Source organism: Agelaius phoeniceus, chromosome 11 (assembly GCF_051311805.1).
Source record: "Agelaius phoeniceus isolate bAgePho1 chromosome 11, bAgePho1.hap1, whole genome shotgun sequence".
Classification (NCBI taxonomy): Eukaryota; Metazoa; Chordata; class Aves; order Passeriformes; family Icteridae; genus Agelaius; species Agelaius phoeniceus.
In genome coordinates, this window is record NC_135275.1 from 3793778 (window position 1) to 3810554 (window position 16777).

At 46.6% G+C, this 16777-nt stretch overlaps 1 protein-coding gene across 1 annotated transcript; it reads right to left on the bottom strand.

The window, feature by feature from the left end:
• Positions 1-1200: 1200 nt before the first annotated feature.
• On the bottom strand, positions 1201-16076 carry LOC129124869 (haloacid dehalogenase-like hydrolase domain-containing 5). The gene is made up of 8 exons (XM_077184263.1): positions 15934-16076; positions 12310-12519; positions 11547-11659; positions 10757-10850; positions 9530-9563; positions 8435-8609; positions 6865-7053; positions 1201-3518 (listed from the first exon to the last, which is right to left on the bottom strand). The coding sequence occupies exons 1-8, from the start codon at positions 16045-16047 to the stop codon at positions 3041-3043; spliced, it is 1407 nt and encodes a 468-aa protein (XP_077040378.1). The 5' UTR covers positions 16048-16076; the 3' UTR covers positions 1201-3040.
• Positions 16077-16777: the final 701 nt, after the last annotated feature.

Sequence of the window (16777 nt, forward strand, 5' to 3'; positions counted from 1 at the left end):
CAGAAATGATTGCCCATTTCTGGGAACTCTCCCTGGAATTCTCCAAAACTGTGAAATAGTTTGGATACAAGAGATCTACACACACTACAATCATTTTTCATTGGCTGTGGTGAACTGACCTTTCACTATGTAGTTTGCACCTGCTAAAAAAACTTCCTGTATTTTTTACAGTTTAAGTTCACTGAATATTTTTTTTCTCCACATTTATGGGCAGGAAGTTAGCTGTTAAACTAGCAAAAAGCATTTTCCCAGATACAATTCCATAAAACAAGACATCAATCCCAAATCCTATTGAAAATCAGATTCTGAGATTCTAACCTGTACACCAGGTGCTGCTTCTGCTTCAGGAACAGATCAATAAATAAAGCAATAAATAAAGAAATCACCTGCTGGGTGTTAAACTGTAAGGCATGTTTAGCATGATCCCAGTACTGAATTCTGAGCTTGGCATAAAAACCAACACAATGCAAGGAGGAGAGGTTTTAGTTAAGACCTGCTGAGTGCCAGGTGGTCTGAATTAGACAAATTCAAGCAATCTTTACACAAAGTAAACCCACCTGTGCTGTTTGGAATATGCACTCATCTGTTTTACTCACAGAAACACTTTGCTGACACTCGTCAGTGTGCAGCCTGTTTCTGCCAACGTTGGAAACAGGATTTATGTCCTCAGCCCAGAACTCATCCTTGTCCAGACAGAAGAGTTTGACCCAGGCTGTGTGGGATGTGCTGTGGTATCTGTTAGTCCCCATTTCTGTAAAAGTTACAAAGCATACAGGGCACCACTGAGTTCTGGAGAAACTCCTGTAATCCCAGCTTCTCCCTTTACACTGATGGAAGGAGATTTCCACCTCTTTTGGCAGCTGCTTTCTGTGTGTAGTGTTACCCAGGTCACTATTTCCAATAATTTCCTTTATTTCCTTTTCATCTGCTGTTTTTTCAGCATTCTGGCTTTTTGAGGGTCTGCTACCCACCAGGCTGGAGCTCATCCATGGAGCTGGAGAATCTGGAATCCTTGAAGGGTTTTAGATTTTACTGGTGATGTGACACAAAAAAAGGGACTGTCTTCCTTTTCTACAAACACATTTTATGTTAATGTTTCCATGAGGGATGAGATTTAAGAGGTCCATATGCAGTTCCTTCATGAGCCTTTTGAAGTGTTCATCCACATTGTAGAGAAAAAAAGGAGAAACACACGGAACCTTTTCTGTTCTTCAGCAACTTCCAACGTTTTTATTCCTTGCTTCACCAATTCTGGTAAGGTTAGAGAATTTTGCAACATGCTTTAGTACTGAAACAATGTGACTTTAAACCATCCTGACCTTACAGAATTACAGTCTTTACTTAGATTTGGTGCTCTTTGCAAATACTTGGTATATGACAGGAAAGTGCTAAAGGAACAGGTTGCTATCTGTTCACTGTACCAATAAAAAGGCAAGAATGTGCTGCTGTAAATACTTTTCCAGTGAAGAAGCAGGAAATGAACTGTTCAGGGCAGTGTCCTCACACTGCATGCAGTGAGACACTGAAAGCTACTCAGGAAACATTGCAAGAGATGAATCAACAATGCTGGCAGTGCAGGGGGATCACAGTGCTCTGCAAACAGAGGGAACACACCACAAAACCTGACTGCACAGCAGCCCTGGGCTCCCAGAGCTGCTGCTGGGGGAAGGAGCAGGGAAGGATTTGGCCAGGAATTCATTCTGACAGCCCTGCAGGAACCTGGGAGGAATGAACACCCAGGCTGTGTTTGTACAATTTCTGATTTGAAAAAAAAAATAAATAAAAAAAACCCCAGTCTTAAAAACCTGACTAGTCCCTAATGTGGATTGATCTCTGTGTGTAAATTGACTTTGGTTTAAAACAATTAATTGGGTTATGTTTTCCAAGCTTATGTGTTATAACAACACAGAAATATTTTCAAAGGCATCTTTGGGATGAAAACTTTGGAATTATTTTACAAAAATAACAAAAAATAAATTACTCTTTCTTTTTAAACAGCTATAAAATCCATGAACCAAACAACATATAACATTGACATGAGATGAAATATATTACACTAAAGGCCAGTTAATTACCACAGTGGTATGAGGCTTCAAGTAAATTAGGAGGCACTTTTTGGCTGAGCAGTAGTCACTGATTCAGTGTAAAGTCCCAACTCACAGAAACACATGAAACAAAACTGCTAAAGCTTTCTAAGGTGAAGAGAAGAGAAGAGAAAAGAGAAGAGAAGAGAAGAGAAGAGAAGAGAAGAGAAGAGAAGAGAAGAGAAGAGAAGAGAAGAGAAGAGAAGAGAAGAGAAGAGAAGAGAAGAGAAGAGAAGAGAAGAGAAAAAAGAAAGTGCTTATAGAAAGGCAAAGAGCAAAAAGGCCACAGAGGGCACCCAGGTCTGCTGCTTCCCTTCCTGGACTGTGGAGTTCCAACACAATTAAGGCTTCACACAGCAGAGAGGAGCAATAAAACTCCAGGGACATGGGAGAACAGACACAAGGAAAGGCAGCAGCAGGTCAGATGAGAGCAGGTTCAAAGTGGAACAGATTGAACTCCACTCTGATTGAAGGGAGCATTCAGTACTTGCAGAATTCCAGGCATTAATACTTGTTGTGCTCTGTACAGCCCACGTGGAATGGACTGAGTGACCCCAGCACCACAATCTGGTATCCTCAAGATCCTCAAAACTCAATCTTCCAGCAAACAAAAGGAGGTGCTGTTGTGGAGGGATTTAAGTACCAGTACATGAATAGGTTACTATGAAATATTGCTATTAAAGTCCCTAACATAACAAAGAGGAAGACAGTAAAGGGTAACTCCAGCCATAAATTACATATTTAGAAGCACTATAAAAAGCATTATTGATATTTAATATAATTACACACACATGTACCTACATGTACTACTGATAACCATACCTAATAGAAGATTGTATTGATTCAGAGGTTAAAAAATTTAGAAGGCAGCACTTTGTGTGGCACTCCTGTAAAGCACAGTGTGTTTGGGCAAGAAAAGCACAGCACTGAGTGGTCCTTAAGAAATCCCCGTCACCTCAACGAGGTGCAAAGTTCTCCAGATGGAAGACCAGGTCTACAGCAGCATCCACGTCGGGCACAATGTGGTCTGGCTCCACCAAGGCGGGGTCGAAGCTGAAATCCCGGTGCCCGTGGAACACGTTCTCAGCCACGCTGTCCCTGCTGGGCAGGGCCACCTCGCTGTGGGGGTCGTACACGCCGGTGCAGACCAGCACAGACCTGCAGTGGGCAGCAGCTGCAGGGGCCAGCTCCGTGTGCCAGCTGAGGCCGGGGGCTGTGCCTGCAGGGGCCAGCTCCGTGTGCCAGCTGAGGCCGGGGGCTGTGCCTGCAGGGGCCAGCTCCGTGTGCCAGCTGAGGCCAGGCTGGAGGCGCTGGGCGAGCAGGGAAGGGGCTGGGCCTGCAGCAGCCTGGGCCTGCAGGCGGGCTCGGGGGCTGCGGGCCTGCAGGTAGCGGTTGTACAGGTTGGCTCCGTACACATCCGTCATCACATTGTCCCTGCAAAGCACAAACTCAGTCAGCACCTCAGCTGCAGCTGCCAAAGGCATTGTTACATTTCATCATTTTGAAATAGAGATTGTTGTATTGCACTCATTAGTTTATTTAGTTGTTGTTTTGTTGTTTAGGGTGATTGGAAACTCGTACTGAGTATGGTATGTCACATAGATTGTTATTTCCCCTCTCCATCACATGGTCTCTCCCTCATGCACCCTTCTGCTCTATCCCCTTGTGGTCTGCCCCCCTGGTCTCCCCTCACTCCTCCTCCATGGCATCCCATTGATATGGGCTCTTCCCCCGCCCCCATTCCCTCGGGTATAAAAGGCCCCTGCAAGAAGGCAACGCTCTCTTTTCCACCTGGGAGGTCACCAGAGTCTGAGCTGTCCCTTCCCAGGCCAATGAACGGGACACTGGTCCCCATGTGGAGAAGAGTTTCTCATCTTTTGCTTTGTCCATGTGAGACCGTGCAGGCCAGGGTCCATAGCCAGCCAGAGTGGGCTCAAACAACAGCCAGAGAGACACAGATTCTTACCAGAGATTTTTGGAGTTCACCTTAGTTAGCAATATGAATTAAGCATTTTAATTTTAGCTTGTAGAATTATGTGTTGAATTTTGACCTTTTACTTAAGAAACCTCTGCCATGATACAAAGGGCATAGGAAAATGCAAATTTCTGAAGCTTCTTGCATCAAGAACAATAGCAGGAGAAGACCAAGGGATTCAAGAAACCCAGATAAAGGGGCTCGTCTGTCTCCAAGCTGATCTAGGCCAAGAGACGTACTCAGATAAGCACCAAGGTGTAGGGGGATACAGGATGGGTAAATGAAGGTGGTATAGAATGTAACCTTATCCCCTAAAGAGTTGCAGCTGAACCAATTACTAAAGATTAGGAGCAGGCCTGATGTTAACAGGCCACAGCTGTAGGCAATCAGAAGAGTGTTATAAAAGAGTGGCTTGGTGGGAACTGGAGTCAGTTGGCTGCTGTGAGGATGAGGAAGAGGCAGTGCCTGGAGGAGCTGCCTACAGAAACATCAAGGAGGTACAAAACCCTGGCAATATGGAACCCTTGCAATGTAATGACAATAGAGCTCGTGCACCATAATGACAACACCAAGGGACCAAAGCACACACACAAAGGAGAAAAGTTCAGAAGTTCAGTCATGAGGAAGACCACAATGTTCAGCCTCAGAGATCACTGAGAGACCCCCGTGTGACCACCACAAGGCATGCCCAGATTACCATGCGAGGCGAGGACAGGCAGGGCCAGGGGTTGAATATGCATGGCAAGGTTGTGCAATGTAATGAATGTGGAACATCTTCGAGAATAAAGATGTGGGTCACACCAAGGCTCAGGGCACAAGTTTTCATGAGAGCTGTCTCGCTTGTGCCGGGTGCTGACAATACATACCCACTTCACAACTACATCAGACTGTGGAGTCTATTTATTCTGTATATTGCTTCAATTTCATCTAACACTTTATTGTATACTTTACACCACTTTGTGTGGAATCAGGCAGACAGGGAGAAGTCCAACCCCTCAGCTATTTTATTGCACCATTTTCATGAAGCATGACAGGATAAAAATGAATCACTCTCCATACTGGGGCAAGGGGAGAGAAAATCAAGGTATGAGCAGCCCATGAATGAGCTTATTATATTGCCAAACATCTTGGAGATTCTGAAACAGTCTTTAATACAATTCAGCTTTATCTTCTTCTCTGAAAAGGATTCTATGATGTGGTAGCACATGCAGCAGCATATGACCAACCTAAATGACCTCAGAGATAAAGTCTAGGTCTGCAGTCTCTAACTGTCCTTTGCTCAAAGGCAGTTGGTGTTACACCACTAAACCTAACAGAATAAACACCCAGGCAAACCCTTTGTGTTAGATTCACACAGCCTATCTCAGAAAAAAAAAAACCTAAATAAAAATCAGGAGAAATCTTAGTTGCATATAAAACACCTTTTGTGCTTCTGCAGAAATTACACGTAAAAAGAACAAAGCATCATTAATCTTTAAGATTAGAAATGTCATGAAAGATATACCATAGCACCAAGAAAGTTAGATGGTCTTAATGGCAGGAGAAACCAGCTGGTAAGAGTTGTGTGTTTTCCTTGGCTGGCATTTACACTGTGAGTAATTTCCCGGTGTATTTGTCAGGCTCAGCACACCTGACCCCACAGCACAGAGGGTTTGGGATTTCCTGCTCTACCTGTGGGGCTCAGCACAGAGAGTTTGGGATTTCCTGCTCTACCTGTGGGGCTGAGCACAGAGAGTTTGGGGTTTCCTACTGTACCTCTGGGGCTCAGCACAGCTCACCCCACAGCACAGAGGGTTTGGGATTTCCTGCCTTGCCTCTGGGGCTCAGCACAGCTTACCCCACAGCACAGAGAGTTTGGGGTTTCCTGCTCTACCTGTGGGGCTCAGCACAGAGAGTTTGGGGTTTCCTGCTGTACCACTGGGGCTCAGCACAGAGAGTTTGGGATTTCCTGCTCTACCTTTGGGGCTCAGCACAGCTTACCCCACAGCACAGACGGTTTGGGATTTCCTGCCATGCCTGTGGGGCTCAGCACAGCTTACCCCACAGCACAGAGAGTTTGGGGTTTCCTACTGTACCTGTGGGGCTCAGCACAGAGAGTTTGAGATTTTCTGCTGTACCACTGGGGCTCAGCACAGAGAGTTTGGGGTTTCCTGCCTTGCCTCTGGGGCTCAGCACAGCTCACCGCACAGCACAGAGGGTTTGGGATTTCCTGCTGTACCACTGGGGCTCAGCACAGAGGGTTTGGGATTTCCTGCCTTGCCTCTGGGGCTCAGCACAGCTCACCCCACAGCACAGAGGGTTTGGGATTTCCTGCTGTACCACTGGGGCTCAGCACAGCTCACCCCACAGCACAGAGGGTTTGGGATTTCCTGCCTTGCCTCTGGGGCTCAGCAGACCTTACCCCACAGCATAGAGGGTTTGGGATTTCCTGCTCTACCTGTGGGGCTCAGCACAGAGAGTTTGGGGTTTCCTGCTGTACCTGTGGGGCTCAGCACAGAGAGTTTGGGATTTCCTGCTGTACCTGTGGGGCTCAGCACAGCTTACCCTACAGCACAGAGAGTTTGGGATTTCCTGCCTTGCCTCTGGGGCTCAGCACAGCTCACCCCACAGCACAGAGGGTTTGGGATTTCCTGCCGTGCCTCTGGGGCTCAGCACAGAGGGTTTGGGATTTCCTGCCGTGCCTCTGGGGCTCAGCACAGAGGGTTTGGGATTTCCTGCCGTGCCTCTGGGGCTCAGCACAGCTCACCCCACAGCACAGAGGGTTTGGGGTTTCCTGCCGTGCCTCTGGGGCTCAGCAGACCTTACCCCACAGCATAGAGGGTTTGGATGGGCTGCTCCCAGCTCCTCTGCAGGGCCTGGGCCCGGATCAGGTGCTCTGCATACTGGTATGTCAGCCTGCTGGGTTTGCCCATCAGCGCCTCGTACTTCAGGTCTTTGCCAGTGATCTTCTTGTAAATGTTTTCCAAACAAACCATGAACGTTCCATGCCCAAACCTACAGAGATATAAAACCAAACCATGAATGTTCTGTGTCCAAACCTACAGAGATATAAAACCAAACCATAAACTTTCCATCCCCAAGTCTACAGAGATATAAATCCAAACCGTGAACATTCTGTGTCCAAACCTACACAGATATAAATCCAAACCATGAACGTTCCATGCCCAAACCTACAGAGATATAAAATCAAACCATGAATGTTCTGTGTCCAAACCTACAGAGATATAAAATCAAACCATGAACTTTCCATCCCCAAATCTACCCAGATATAAAACCAAACCATGAACATTCCATCCCCAAATCTACACAGATATAAATCCAAACCATGAACATTCTGTGTCCAAACCTACACAGATATAAATCCAAACCATGAATGTTCCATGCCCAAACCTACACAGGTATAATACCAAATCAAATTACATTAAGCACAGATTTAAAACATCAAACTAGGCTTTTTTATTTCATTATTTTTTAGGCATAAATTGTGTCCTGCAACTACCAATTTCTGCTCAGCATGGAACATTTCTGCAGCTGGTTCACTGAAAATTAAGTGCTGATTAACTGAACAACTGACACCACAATAAACCCACATTACTGGGATGGCACAACAGATTTATCTAATTTTAAAATTGCTCACTGGAGGTGTCCTGGCTGCCTTACTGCAGCCTGAAGCCATCACACAGATATCTTTTCCAGTGTGTTAATTAGAGATGGCCTCTGCTTCCAAAGACATATCTGAACAGATCTTTGACCCAGGACTGAGGCAGCAACCAAGTCACAGTAAGAAGTTTCTATTTCAAATTACAGACTGAGGGGAAGGGAGGGGAAACAAACCTATTAAAGAAGTACCTTCTATTAAAGCCAAATCAAACAAAACCACTCTAAGAGGTCCTGGCACCTTGTTCTGTGTGTTCTGCTTGTTTTTCCTTGTGTTCCCTAAAGAGCTCACTGCATTGTCCTCAGCTCAGAACCACTCACTGCTTACAACCAGCAGGGTCAGCTCTTTACCCTACCAGGAAAAGAGAAATACCAAAGAGGGACCTAATGAAATGAAACAATGGCCTTGATAATTTTTTCATTTTTGCCTTTGAACCGAGGCTCTGAGGCCCTCAGGGAAAAAACCTCTCTTTCTCCATTGTTCTGGGACTGAGGAAACAAAAGGTTTAGAGCTTAAAAGCAGCTTTTCTCTTGAGAAGTGATTTCCTGGATGCAGTAATGCAGCCAGCAAACAGGCAGCATTAGCTGAAAGTGCATTAGAGATGTTGCATTCCAAGCCAAGCCATCAAGCATTCTGTATTCAAGTGCTGACTCTGAGTCCTGCTGGAAAAATGAGGAAGCCCCAGATGAATCCCAGTGACATGAATAAAGCACTTACCTTGGGGACTGTGCCTCAGCCACCCACATCAGGTCCATGTTGCAGGCCAGCACAGGAATGTGAGGGTAGTTTTCCTGCCCATAGGGGTTGCCAGGATAGCCACTGGTCAGCAGAACATCAATTATCAGCTGCAGGCTGGTTTCCCATCTCACTGGCTCCCCAAACAGCACCACAGCTGGGAGAAGCACAGGCACAGAACAGTCATGGAATTGTTATCAGAGCACTGAGGCCTAAAACTTGGCCTCAAGAGACTGAACAAGTCATTTAAAATAACCAGGAACTGATCAAACAGTCACATTAATTTAGGGCTTAATATATCACATGCCCATCCAATGACAGAAACTCAGAAGTAACAAGACCCCACTGCAAAATCTACAGGTTTAGGAATTTTATTTTACAGGTGAAGTTTCTCCAGAAATTACAATATTAACTTCTAAATTGTATTTCTAAATCTCCCATAACTTTTGAGTTCCCTGTTTACATGCAGTATTTAAATATAACACTAGAAATGTTGATTTGTTCACCTCAGAACACAATTTGGATGTTGTTTTTAAAAATTGCTTTGGTCTCCAGCAATAATCTGACATGGATATTTTTAAATCCTAAGGTCCAATTTCTACTTTCCTGTAGTTCAGATGAGATGAGAGTGAACACAAGACCCTTCTCATACTACAGCTGATCCTGACTACTTGTAAGAACAAGATTAATTATTTCTGAATAATGAACATCAGTTCATTATGAAAGGAGAGCAACAATAGTCTGTTAAAGGCAGATGAAGAGGAAAGGAGACCTCATATACCCTTCAAACTTCAAAACCCAGTGGCTGAAAGCTGCACACATTGAAAAACAGCTTTACAACACATGATGCTTTCAAATGAATGACAGATATCATTAACAAGGAAATTTTAGGATTGTCTCAGACAAATTTTCAAAGTGCCCAACAATCTAAAAAATCATTTCTGATAATAAAATAGAATAGAATAGAATAAAATAAAATAAAATAAAATAAAATAAAATAAAATAAAATAAAATAAAATAAAATAAAGATATTTCATTTATTAATGGATAGATGCAAGTTAAATAAAGATAACTGACCCTCAATCTTGGGAAGCTCCACAGCAGATGGGGACTGCAATAAGAAAAAAGGGAAAGTTTTCTACAAGATGAAACATCTATTTTTAACAGAATAAATTCCAGCTCAGCTCCCACAGCTGTCTCCTGCCACTCCAAGAGGAAATGCACTCTACATTGGTATATTCCTGACATCAGTTCACTCACTCATCACTTGTGTTTCCTCTCTGAAGTGACAGCTCTGGCACAGGGACAGCAGTGACTGTGCTCTACCTGCACCTGCCTCCTGCTTCTCCTCAGCAGCCTCTGGAGTTTTTTAACTCCAGTTGTTAAAACTACTTGTGTTGTGATTTCAGTTGTTTAAATGACTTGTTTAATTAGTTGTTTTAACTACTTGTGTAGAAAAGTATGGATGTTTATTTTTCCACAGGAGTAAGAGGCTTCCAGCAGTACCAAGACATTTGAAAAACAGTTTTTGAGATGTTTTTCTTTAACACTTCTAATAAAGAATGCACTGTATAACATGTAATATATTTGCTAAACAATTAAGAGCCTGACTTCATTATTTACTCTGTGTGGTGACAAACACTTTAACAGGCTCTTGACCTTCCATCCCCATGGGTGAGGAGCCCAGCAAAAGGTGCCACAGCTGAGCTATGATTCTGTGAGCCACAGAGAATGTCCTTATTACAAGTGAGGAAATCCACTCTGTAGGCTGGCCCTGAGCATGTACAGCACACCCAGCTATTCACTTCTGCTTTAATTCTGGACAATCCAACTGGAACCACTGTAGCCACTGCTGCCATTCAAATAGTGCTGTAAACAGCAAAGGGAGTCCTTTGAGGGAAAGTTATTTTCTTCAAAGCATTCATTTGCAATCAAAGCAGCCTTGTGGGTTAGAAACAATAGCAACACAATCATATATTCAGGGAAAAGCTTATGTTATCTTCCACACCTTCTGAGGAAGCTAATCAGCTTTCCAAGGCAGATTTTGTATTAGGTATCTGTATTAGATTGTGAGTTTTCCCACAACAGCAGGCTATAAAATAAAAGGCTGAGTTAAAGAATTACTACTGAGAGAAAAGAGTTGTTCTTGAGAAAGTTGTAATAAAACAAATAAGGAAGCAGAAAAGCAAAGTCAAAATACAATGTAAGAACAGCAGCAGTTGCTTGGTAGTTAAATATTGATCCCTGTTATAGGATGTCATGCAAGGAGCAAACAGAGAGGTTTGAAACACAAATCTCACTCACCAGGACATTGGGTCTTCTGTCATGGTCAACTGCATCGAGCAGAGGGCGTTTCTCCCTCAGAGTGTCTATGGTGATGGGCTGGCAGAAGCCAAGGCTGGGGCAGCCAGCTAAGGACACACAGCTGCTCACAGGGAAAGGGTTTCTGACTGCTCATTCCACCTTAACCATTTAAAGGTATTCAACTGACAAACTGGTTAGCAATGAAAGCAACAGCAAAGACAGAATTTCCTTCTGTGAGACAAAAAGATGATCTGATAAATGAGAGACCAAAGTTCTCCTGTTTTGTTTTCAGTCCTCTCATCTACTTCTCTCTTAGCCAAGCCTAATGAATTTTGAATTTAGAAGTGCATTTCTAAGAGACAATACCTTCAATACCTTTTTCTCAGTTTTGTACTTCAAATAGAGCTTATGCTTAGAAGTTGTATATACATTTTTACAACTTATTATTTACACCAACTTCAATGAAAATCCAACTGCAGGAAGAAGTGCAGAAGGGACTTAATGGAAGCCTGAGCAAAGTTTATGCAAAAGTTAAGGTTATTAAGTTACAGTTTGAGATTTTGATACCACCATGATATCAATATAATTCAAGTCCTTTGGGCACCTGGTATAAAGCCACATTAAAGCATAAATTTGGCACCATACTAGGAACTATCATTACTATTTATTACTGCATTTGTAGGGTTGAAATATTTGATTTTCATTTCATCCATAGGCTCCCCTGAACCTGATTAAGGAAAACACTTTGGCAGAAAGTTGTTGGTTTTTTAAACTCTTTTTTAAAAGATACTCTTGAGCAATATCAAGAAGGGGTCCTTGTCCAGATACCAGGACACATTTTTTATGATAACGCTTGAACATCCGCAGGGGACTGTGGGACATCATCACTTGATCTTGGGAAATCTGTTTGGGATTTAAAAACAAAAGGACTCTGTTGTATTCCAGAGAAGTTGTTTATACATAGATTCAATTAACAGATGTGACAGATTCCAGGAATTACATAACAATCAGCATTTTCTCCTTTCACAAATGATGTATTGATAATATGCCAGAAAAAAATACCTTACTGACAAGTTATCACACATCCCCCTTCAGCTTCCAGCTCGATTCAACATGAACAAGCCTTTCTCTCCTGGTTTTATAAAATCACCAAATTCATTTGGAAGCAAACAGGGAAGGAGAATCAGAACTGGTTCCAGTTGTGGGCCCTTTGCTAAACTGCAGCTGTGATTTAATTGTACCAGATTACCACCTTCTTTTAGCTAACATATCCCCACCCCTTCAGCAGGACAGGTAGTAACCAGTAAGACTATTATTCTGGAAAGATATTCCTGGGAATCACTACCTACCATCTTTCCAAAGAAATACCTTTAGCTTTACTATTGGAAAAACCAGCGCCTTTACCAGTTAGTTTTGGACAGCACTTTTTACTTTCAGCAAAGCAAGTCAGGGGGCTTAAGGGACAAGCAGCCCTGATGAAGTGAGCAGCATTTAATGGAAGAGAACACATCTGACACATCCAACATGCAGTAAATGGCATTGAGGTGACTCACTGGAACCCCCAGCAGGTGGGACAGCTGCTCAGCCTTCTTCTGGCGCAGGCAGTTCCCAGCGTTGGTGACAAAGACCACGGGCACCAGGAACTGTCCCTGAGGGTTGACCAGCTTGCCAAAGGCTGCTCTGGCTGCAGGAATGGGGGTCCTGCCTCGCACCAGCACCCCATCGATGTCAAACAGGAATCCAAAGGATGGCAGCACGCCGGGCTGGGAGGGATGAAACCAGAGGGTACATTGGTTATGCATGTCCTTACACATATTTAATAGAGCTGTTTACAGCAGCTACAACCCCCTGAGAACAGGCACCTCCAGTGACAGCAGGGGAGCCATAACCCTGCACATCTTATTGCTAAAAACATATTGACACAAGCAGCACCACAACTCCCTCTGCCTTCTGCATACAGACTCATGAGAGCTATTTTGCCTTACAAATAGTTCCAGATTATTTCAGAGGATAGGGAAAAATTAACTTAAACTGATGCCAAGAGGTACAAAATACATGCTGCTGTGCCAGTGAGTCACACTTCAATGGCTTAACCCCCACAGAATACTAAAAAAATATGCAAAAGTAAATTTTTCAGCAGTAGGCAGGTCTTGGACACAAGTATTGTACTTGGCTGCTCCCTTACAAGGTGTTTGTAGTAAAACTGTTCTGTTCCACAAGAGTTTGATTACAGCCAAGAGCCTGCTGTGCTCCTACACATGGCTTCAGTCCCAGTTTCACACAGGGCAGGCTAATTGGCAAAGTCAGCACCTCCTTACACCAAGGTGCTGCTCGAGTTACTAAAATGCATCTCCTTGCCTGCCTTTGGGGCGGTGAGGAGCTGGACTTGGTGAGCCCCGGCAAGGAGAGTGAGCAAGGATGAGCTGGGGGATGAGGGCAAGGAGCAGAGCCAGAGAGGGGAGTGTGAGCAATGAAACTGTAACTGGATCAGGGTGGAACAGCACGGAACAAAACCTATCATCTAAAACTCATCTCTCTCCTGAGCCTAAAGCAGGAACCAGGAACCTCGGGATTTATGGTCAGTGATGAAAAGGGAGGGGTGAAGGGCCAGGGCTGAGCGTGATGGGGGAACAGGCACAGAAAGGATTGCAATGATGGAGCTGGGACAGCCTTTGGTAACAGGCACAGACAGGACTGCAATGATGGGACCTGGGACAGCCCTTGCTAACAGGCACAGAAAGGACTGCAAGGATGGGAGCTGGGACAGCCTTGGCTAACAGGGACAGAAAGCACTGCAATGATGGGAGCTGGGACAGCTTTGCTAACAGGCACAGAAAGGATTGCAATGATGGGAGCTGGGACAGCCCTGCTAACAGGCACAGAAAGGACTGCAATGATGGGAGCTGGGACAGCCTTTGCTAACAGGCACAGAAAGCACTGCAATGATGGGAGCTGGGACAGCCTTGGCTAACAGGGACAGAAAGCACTGCAATGATGGGAGCTGGGACAGCTTTGCTAACAGGCACAGAAAGGATTGCAATGATGGGAGCTGGGACAGCCCTGCTAACAGGCACAGAAAGGACTGCAATGATGGGAGCTGGGACAGCCTTTGCTAACAGGCACAGAAAGCACTGCAATGATGGGAGCTGGGACAGCCTTGGCTAACAGGGACAGACAGGACTGCAATGATGGGAGATGGGACAGCCTTGGCTAACAGGCACAGAAAGCACTGCAATGATGGGAGCTGGGACAGCCCTGGCTAACAGGCACAGAAAGGACTGCAATGATGGGAGCTGGGACAGCCTTGGCTAACAGGCACAGACAGGACTGCAGTGATGGGAGCTGGGACAGCCCTGCTAACAGGCACAGAAAGCACTGCAAGGATGGGAGCTGGGACAGCCTTTGGTAACAGGCACAGAAAGGACTGCAATGATGGGAGCTGGGACAGCTTTGCTAACAGGCACAGAAAGGACTGCAATGATGGGAGCTGGGACAGCCCTGCTAACAGGCACAGAAAGGACTGCAATGATGGGAGCTGGGACAGCTTTGCTAACAGGCACAGAAAGGACTGCAGTGATGGGAGATGGGACAGCCTTGGCTAACAGGCACAGAAAGCACTGCAATGATGGGAGATGGGACAGCCCTGCTAACAGGCATAGAAAGCACTGCAATGATGGGAACTGGGACAGCCCTGCTAACAGGCACAGACAGGACTGCAATGATGGGAGCTGGGACAGCTTTGCTAACAGGCACAGAAAGCACTGCAATGATGGAGCTGGGATAGCCTTGGCTAACAGGCACAGACAGGACTGCAGTGATGGGAGCTGGGACAGCCTTTGGTAACAGGGACAGACAGGACTGCAATGATGGAGCTGGGACAGCCTTTGCTAACAGGCACAGAAAGGACTGCAATGATGGGAGCTGGGACAGCCTTGGCTAACAGGCCCAGAAAGCACTGCAATGATGGAGCTGGGACAGCTTTGCTAACAGGCACAGAAAGGACTGCAATGATGGGAGCTGGGACAGCCCTGCTAACAGGGACAGACAGGACTGCAATGATGGGAGCTGGGACAGCCCTTGATAACAGGCACAGAAAGGACTGCAGTGATGGGAGCTGGGACAGCCTTTGCTGCCAGGGCTGGCTCAGGGCACGCACCCGCAGCCGCTGTGTCTCCTGTGCAGGAGCAGAAGGGCACTTTGCCTACTCGAGCAGCACTTTGTTCCATATCAGTTATTCACACACCACGTTTTTCCTGCAGCAGGCACAGCACAGGGACAGGCACCGCTGGGAATGGGGTGCAGCTCAAACAACAGCGGGAATCCGCCCCCCCAGGCAGCCCGGGTTAATAACGGCAACACCGTAAATAAATCGCATTCCCATTCATTTAAATTAGGCTGGGAGTTTGTCTTTACATGCAAGAACTCCCCCCGAAGCCTTCTCCTCTCTCCTCTGTACAATCATCACCCTTTTAAGAACAAAACCCCCGAAGTCCTTGTCTCCACATAGCCTGCACCCGTTTCAGGAAAGCTAGATCAGAAATAACCCAACTGCTGAAGAGATGCTGCTAAAGGCTCGCTAATAAAAACAAAGTCTTCCCAGGCTTTGTGAATGGGTACCTGAAACTGCTGAAACTGCAGTGGCATTGGAATAATTTTGTAGCAGATGCGATCCTTTACGTTAATTTTGCGACATATAAATAGCAGATGTATAGATAACAGATTACAAATGGGAATTTCACGGTGAGTAACACGAGCAGGAAGAAAAAGAAAGGGGGGAAAGGCAATAAGGAAAGAACTGAAGATATATATGAGATAGATATCATGACAGATAGAGGTAATGAAGTCGGCAGCTTTGTTTCCCTTTTGACCCCAAAAGAAATTGTTGGTGGCAGGAACGCTGTGTCGCGCTGCACAACCAAAGGGACAGAGCCGGCAGTGGTCGGAAGGAGTTTCCCTGGTTCTCTCTGTAAGCCCAGAGCACACGCAGCCCCGGGACAGGAGTTGCGGCCGGCAATGCCCGGGAAATCCTTCCCGGCGTGCCGGGGAAGCGAGGATGTCCCCGGGCATCCCCGGGCACGGCGAGTGGCCCGGCTGCGCTCCGCCGCGCCCCGCGCCCGTTTCGCTTTCGCTGCGCCCCGGCCCGCCCGCCCCAGGCCCCGGGCCCCGGCCCCGCTCACCGCGCTGTGCCCGCTCCGCCCGGCCGAGGGGCCGCGCATCCCGCGGGGCGCCGGCAGCCGCGGCGGGCGGGCGGCCCCGAGCAGGGCGCGGAGCGGCGGCAGCGCCCGGCGCATGGCGAGCGGAGTGCGGGGCCGGCAGCCGCCCCGCCCGGGCCCGCGTCACTCACGGGGCAGCGTCACCCGCGTCACGGGCCGGCGTCAGCCCGGGCAGCCGAGCAGCGCCCTGCGACACCGCCGCGCCCGCACAGCCCCCGGGGCTCGGCCCCTCCGGCGCACCGCGGCTGGCGGCACTGCCCAGAGCAGTCAGCACAGCAGCCCGACCCAGAGATAACTGCTGTTCGATTCAGCAACAGAGCAGAGGAACCGTTCTGTCTGACTCTGCCTGGTGAAGGGACTGGAGCATCTCTCTTCAAGGAAAGGCTGAGGGAGCTGGGCATGAGAGGGAAGCCAAGAGGATGGAGCAGGATCTGCTTGGTGGTGCCAACCATTTGGACACGAGGAATGGGCAGGAACCGATGCCCAGGAAGAACTTCTTCCCTGTGCAGTGACTGAGCACTGGAACATTGTCCAGAGAGGGTGTGGACTTGTCTCACTGGAGCTACCCCAGAAGTGTCTGGACAAATCCTGTGCCCTGTGCTCTGGGATGGCCCTGCTGGAGCAGGGAGTTTGGAGCAGATGCCCCACAGTGGTCCCTTCCAGACTGACCCATTCTGTGATTAATTTTCTAGGAAAAAGCCTAACATGCACAAACACCACAGTCCCTCAGCTCTGCAACCCTGCAGCTAAACTTGAAAGTGAGACAAGCAGCACAAAATGTCATTAGTTAATGGATCCTCTGCAAAGC

Excerpts from the sequence above, each read along its gene's own strand:
- LOC129124869 (XM_077184263.1), bottom strand. The coding sequence starts at position 16,047 with ATGCGCCGGGCGCTGCCGCCGCTCCGCGCCCTGCTCGGGGCCGCCCGC. Across the intron at positions 8,610-9,529 it reads GGAGCTTCCCAAGATTGAGG|CTGTGGTGCTGTTTGGGGAG; the intron begins GTCAGTTATCTT and ends TGCTTCTCCCAG. Across the intron at positions 3,519-6,864 it reads CAAACCCTCTATGCTGTGGG|GGACAATGTGATGACGGATG; the intron begins GTAAGGTCTGCT and ends TGTGCTTTGCAG.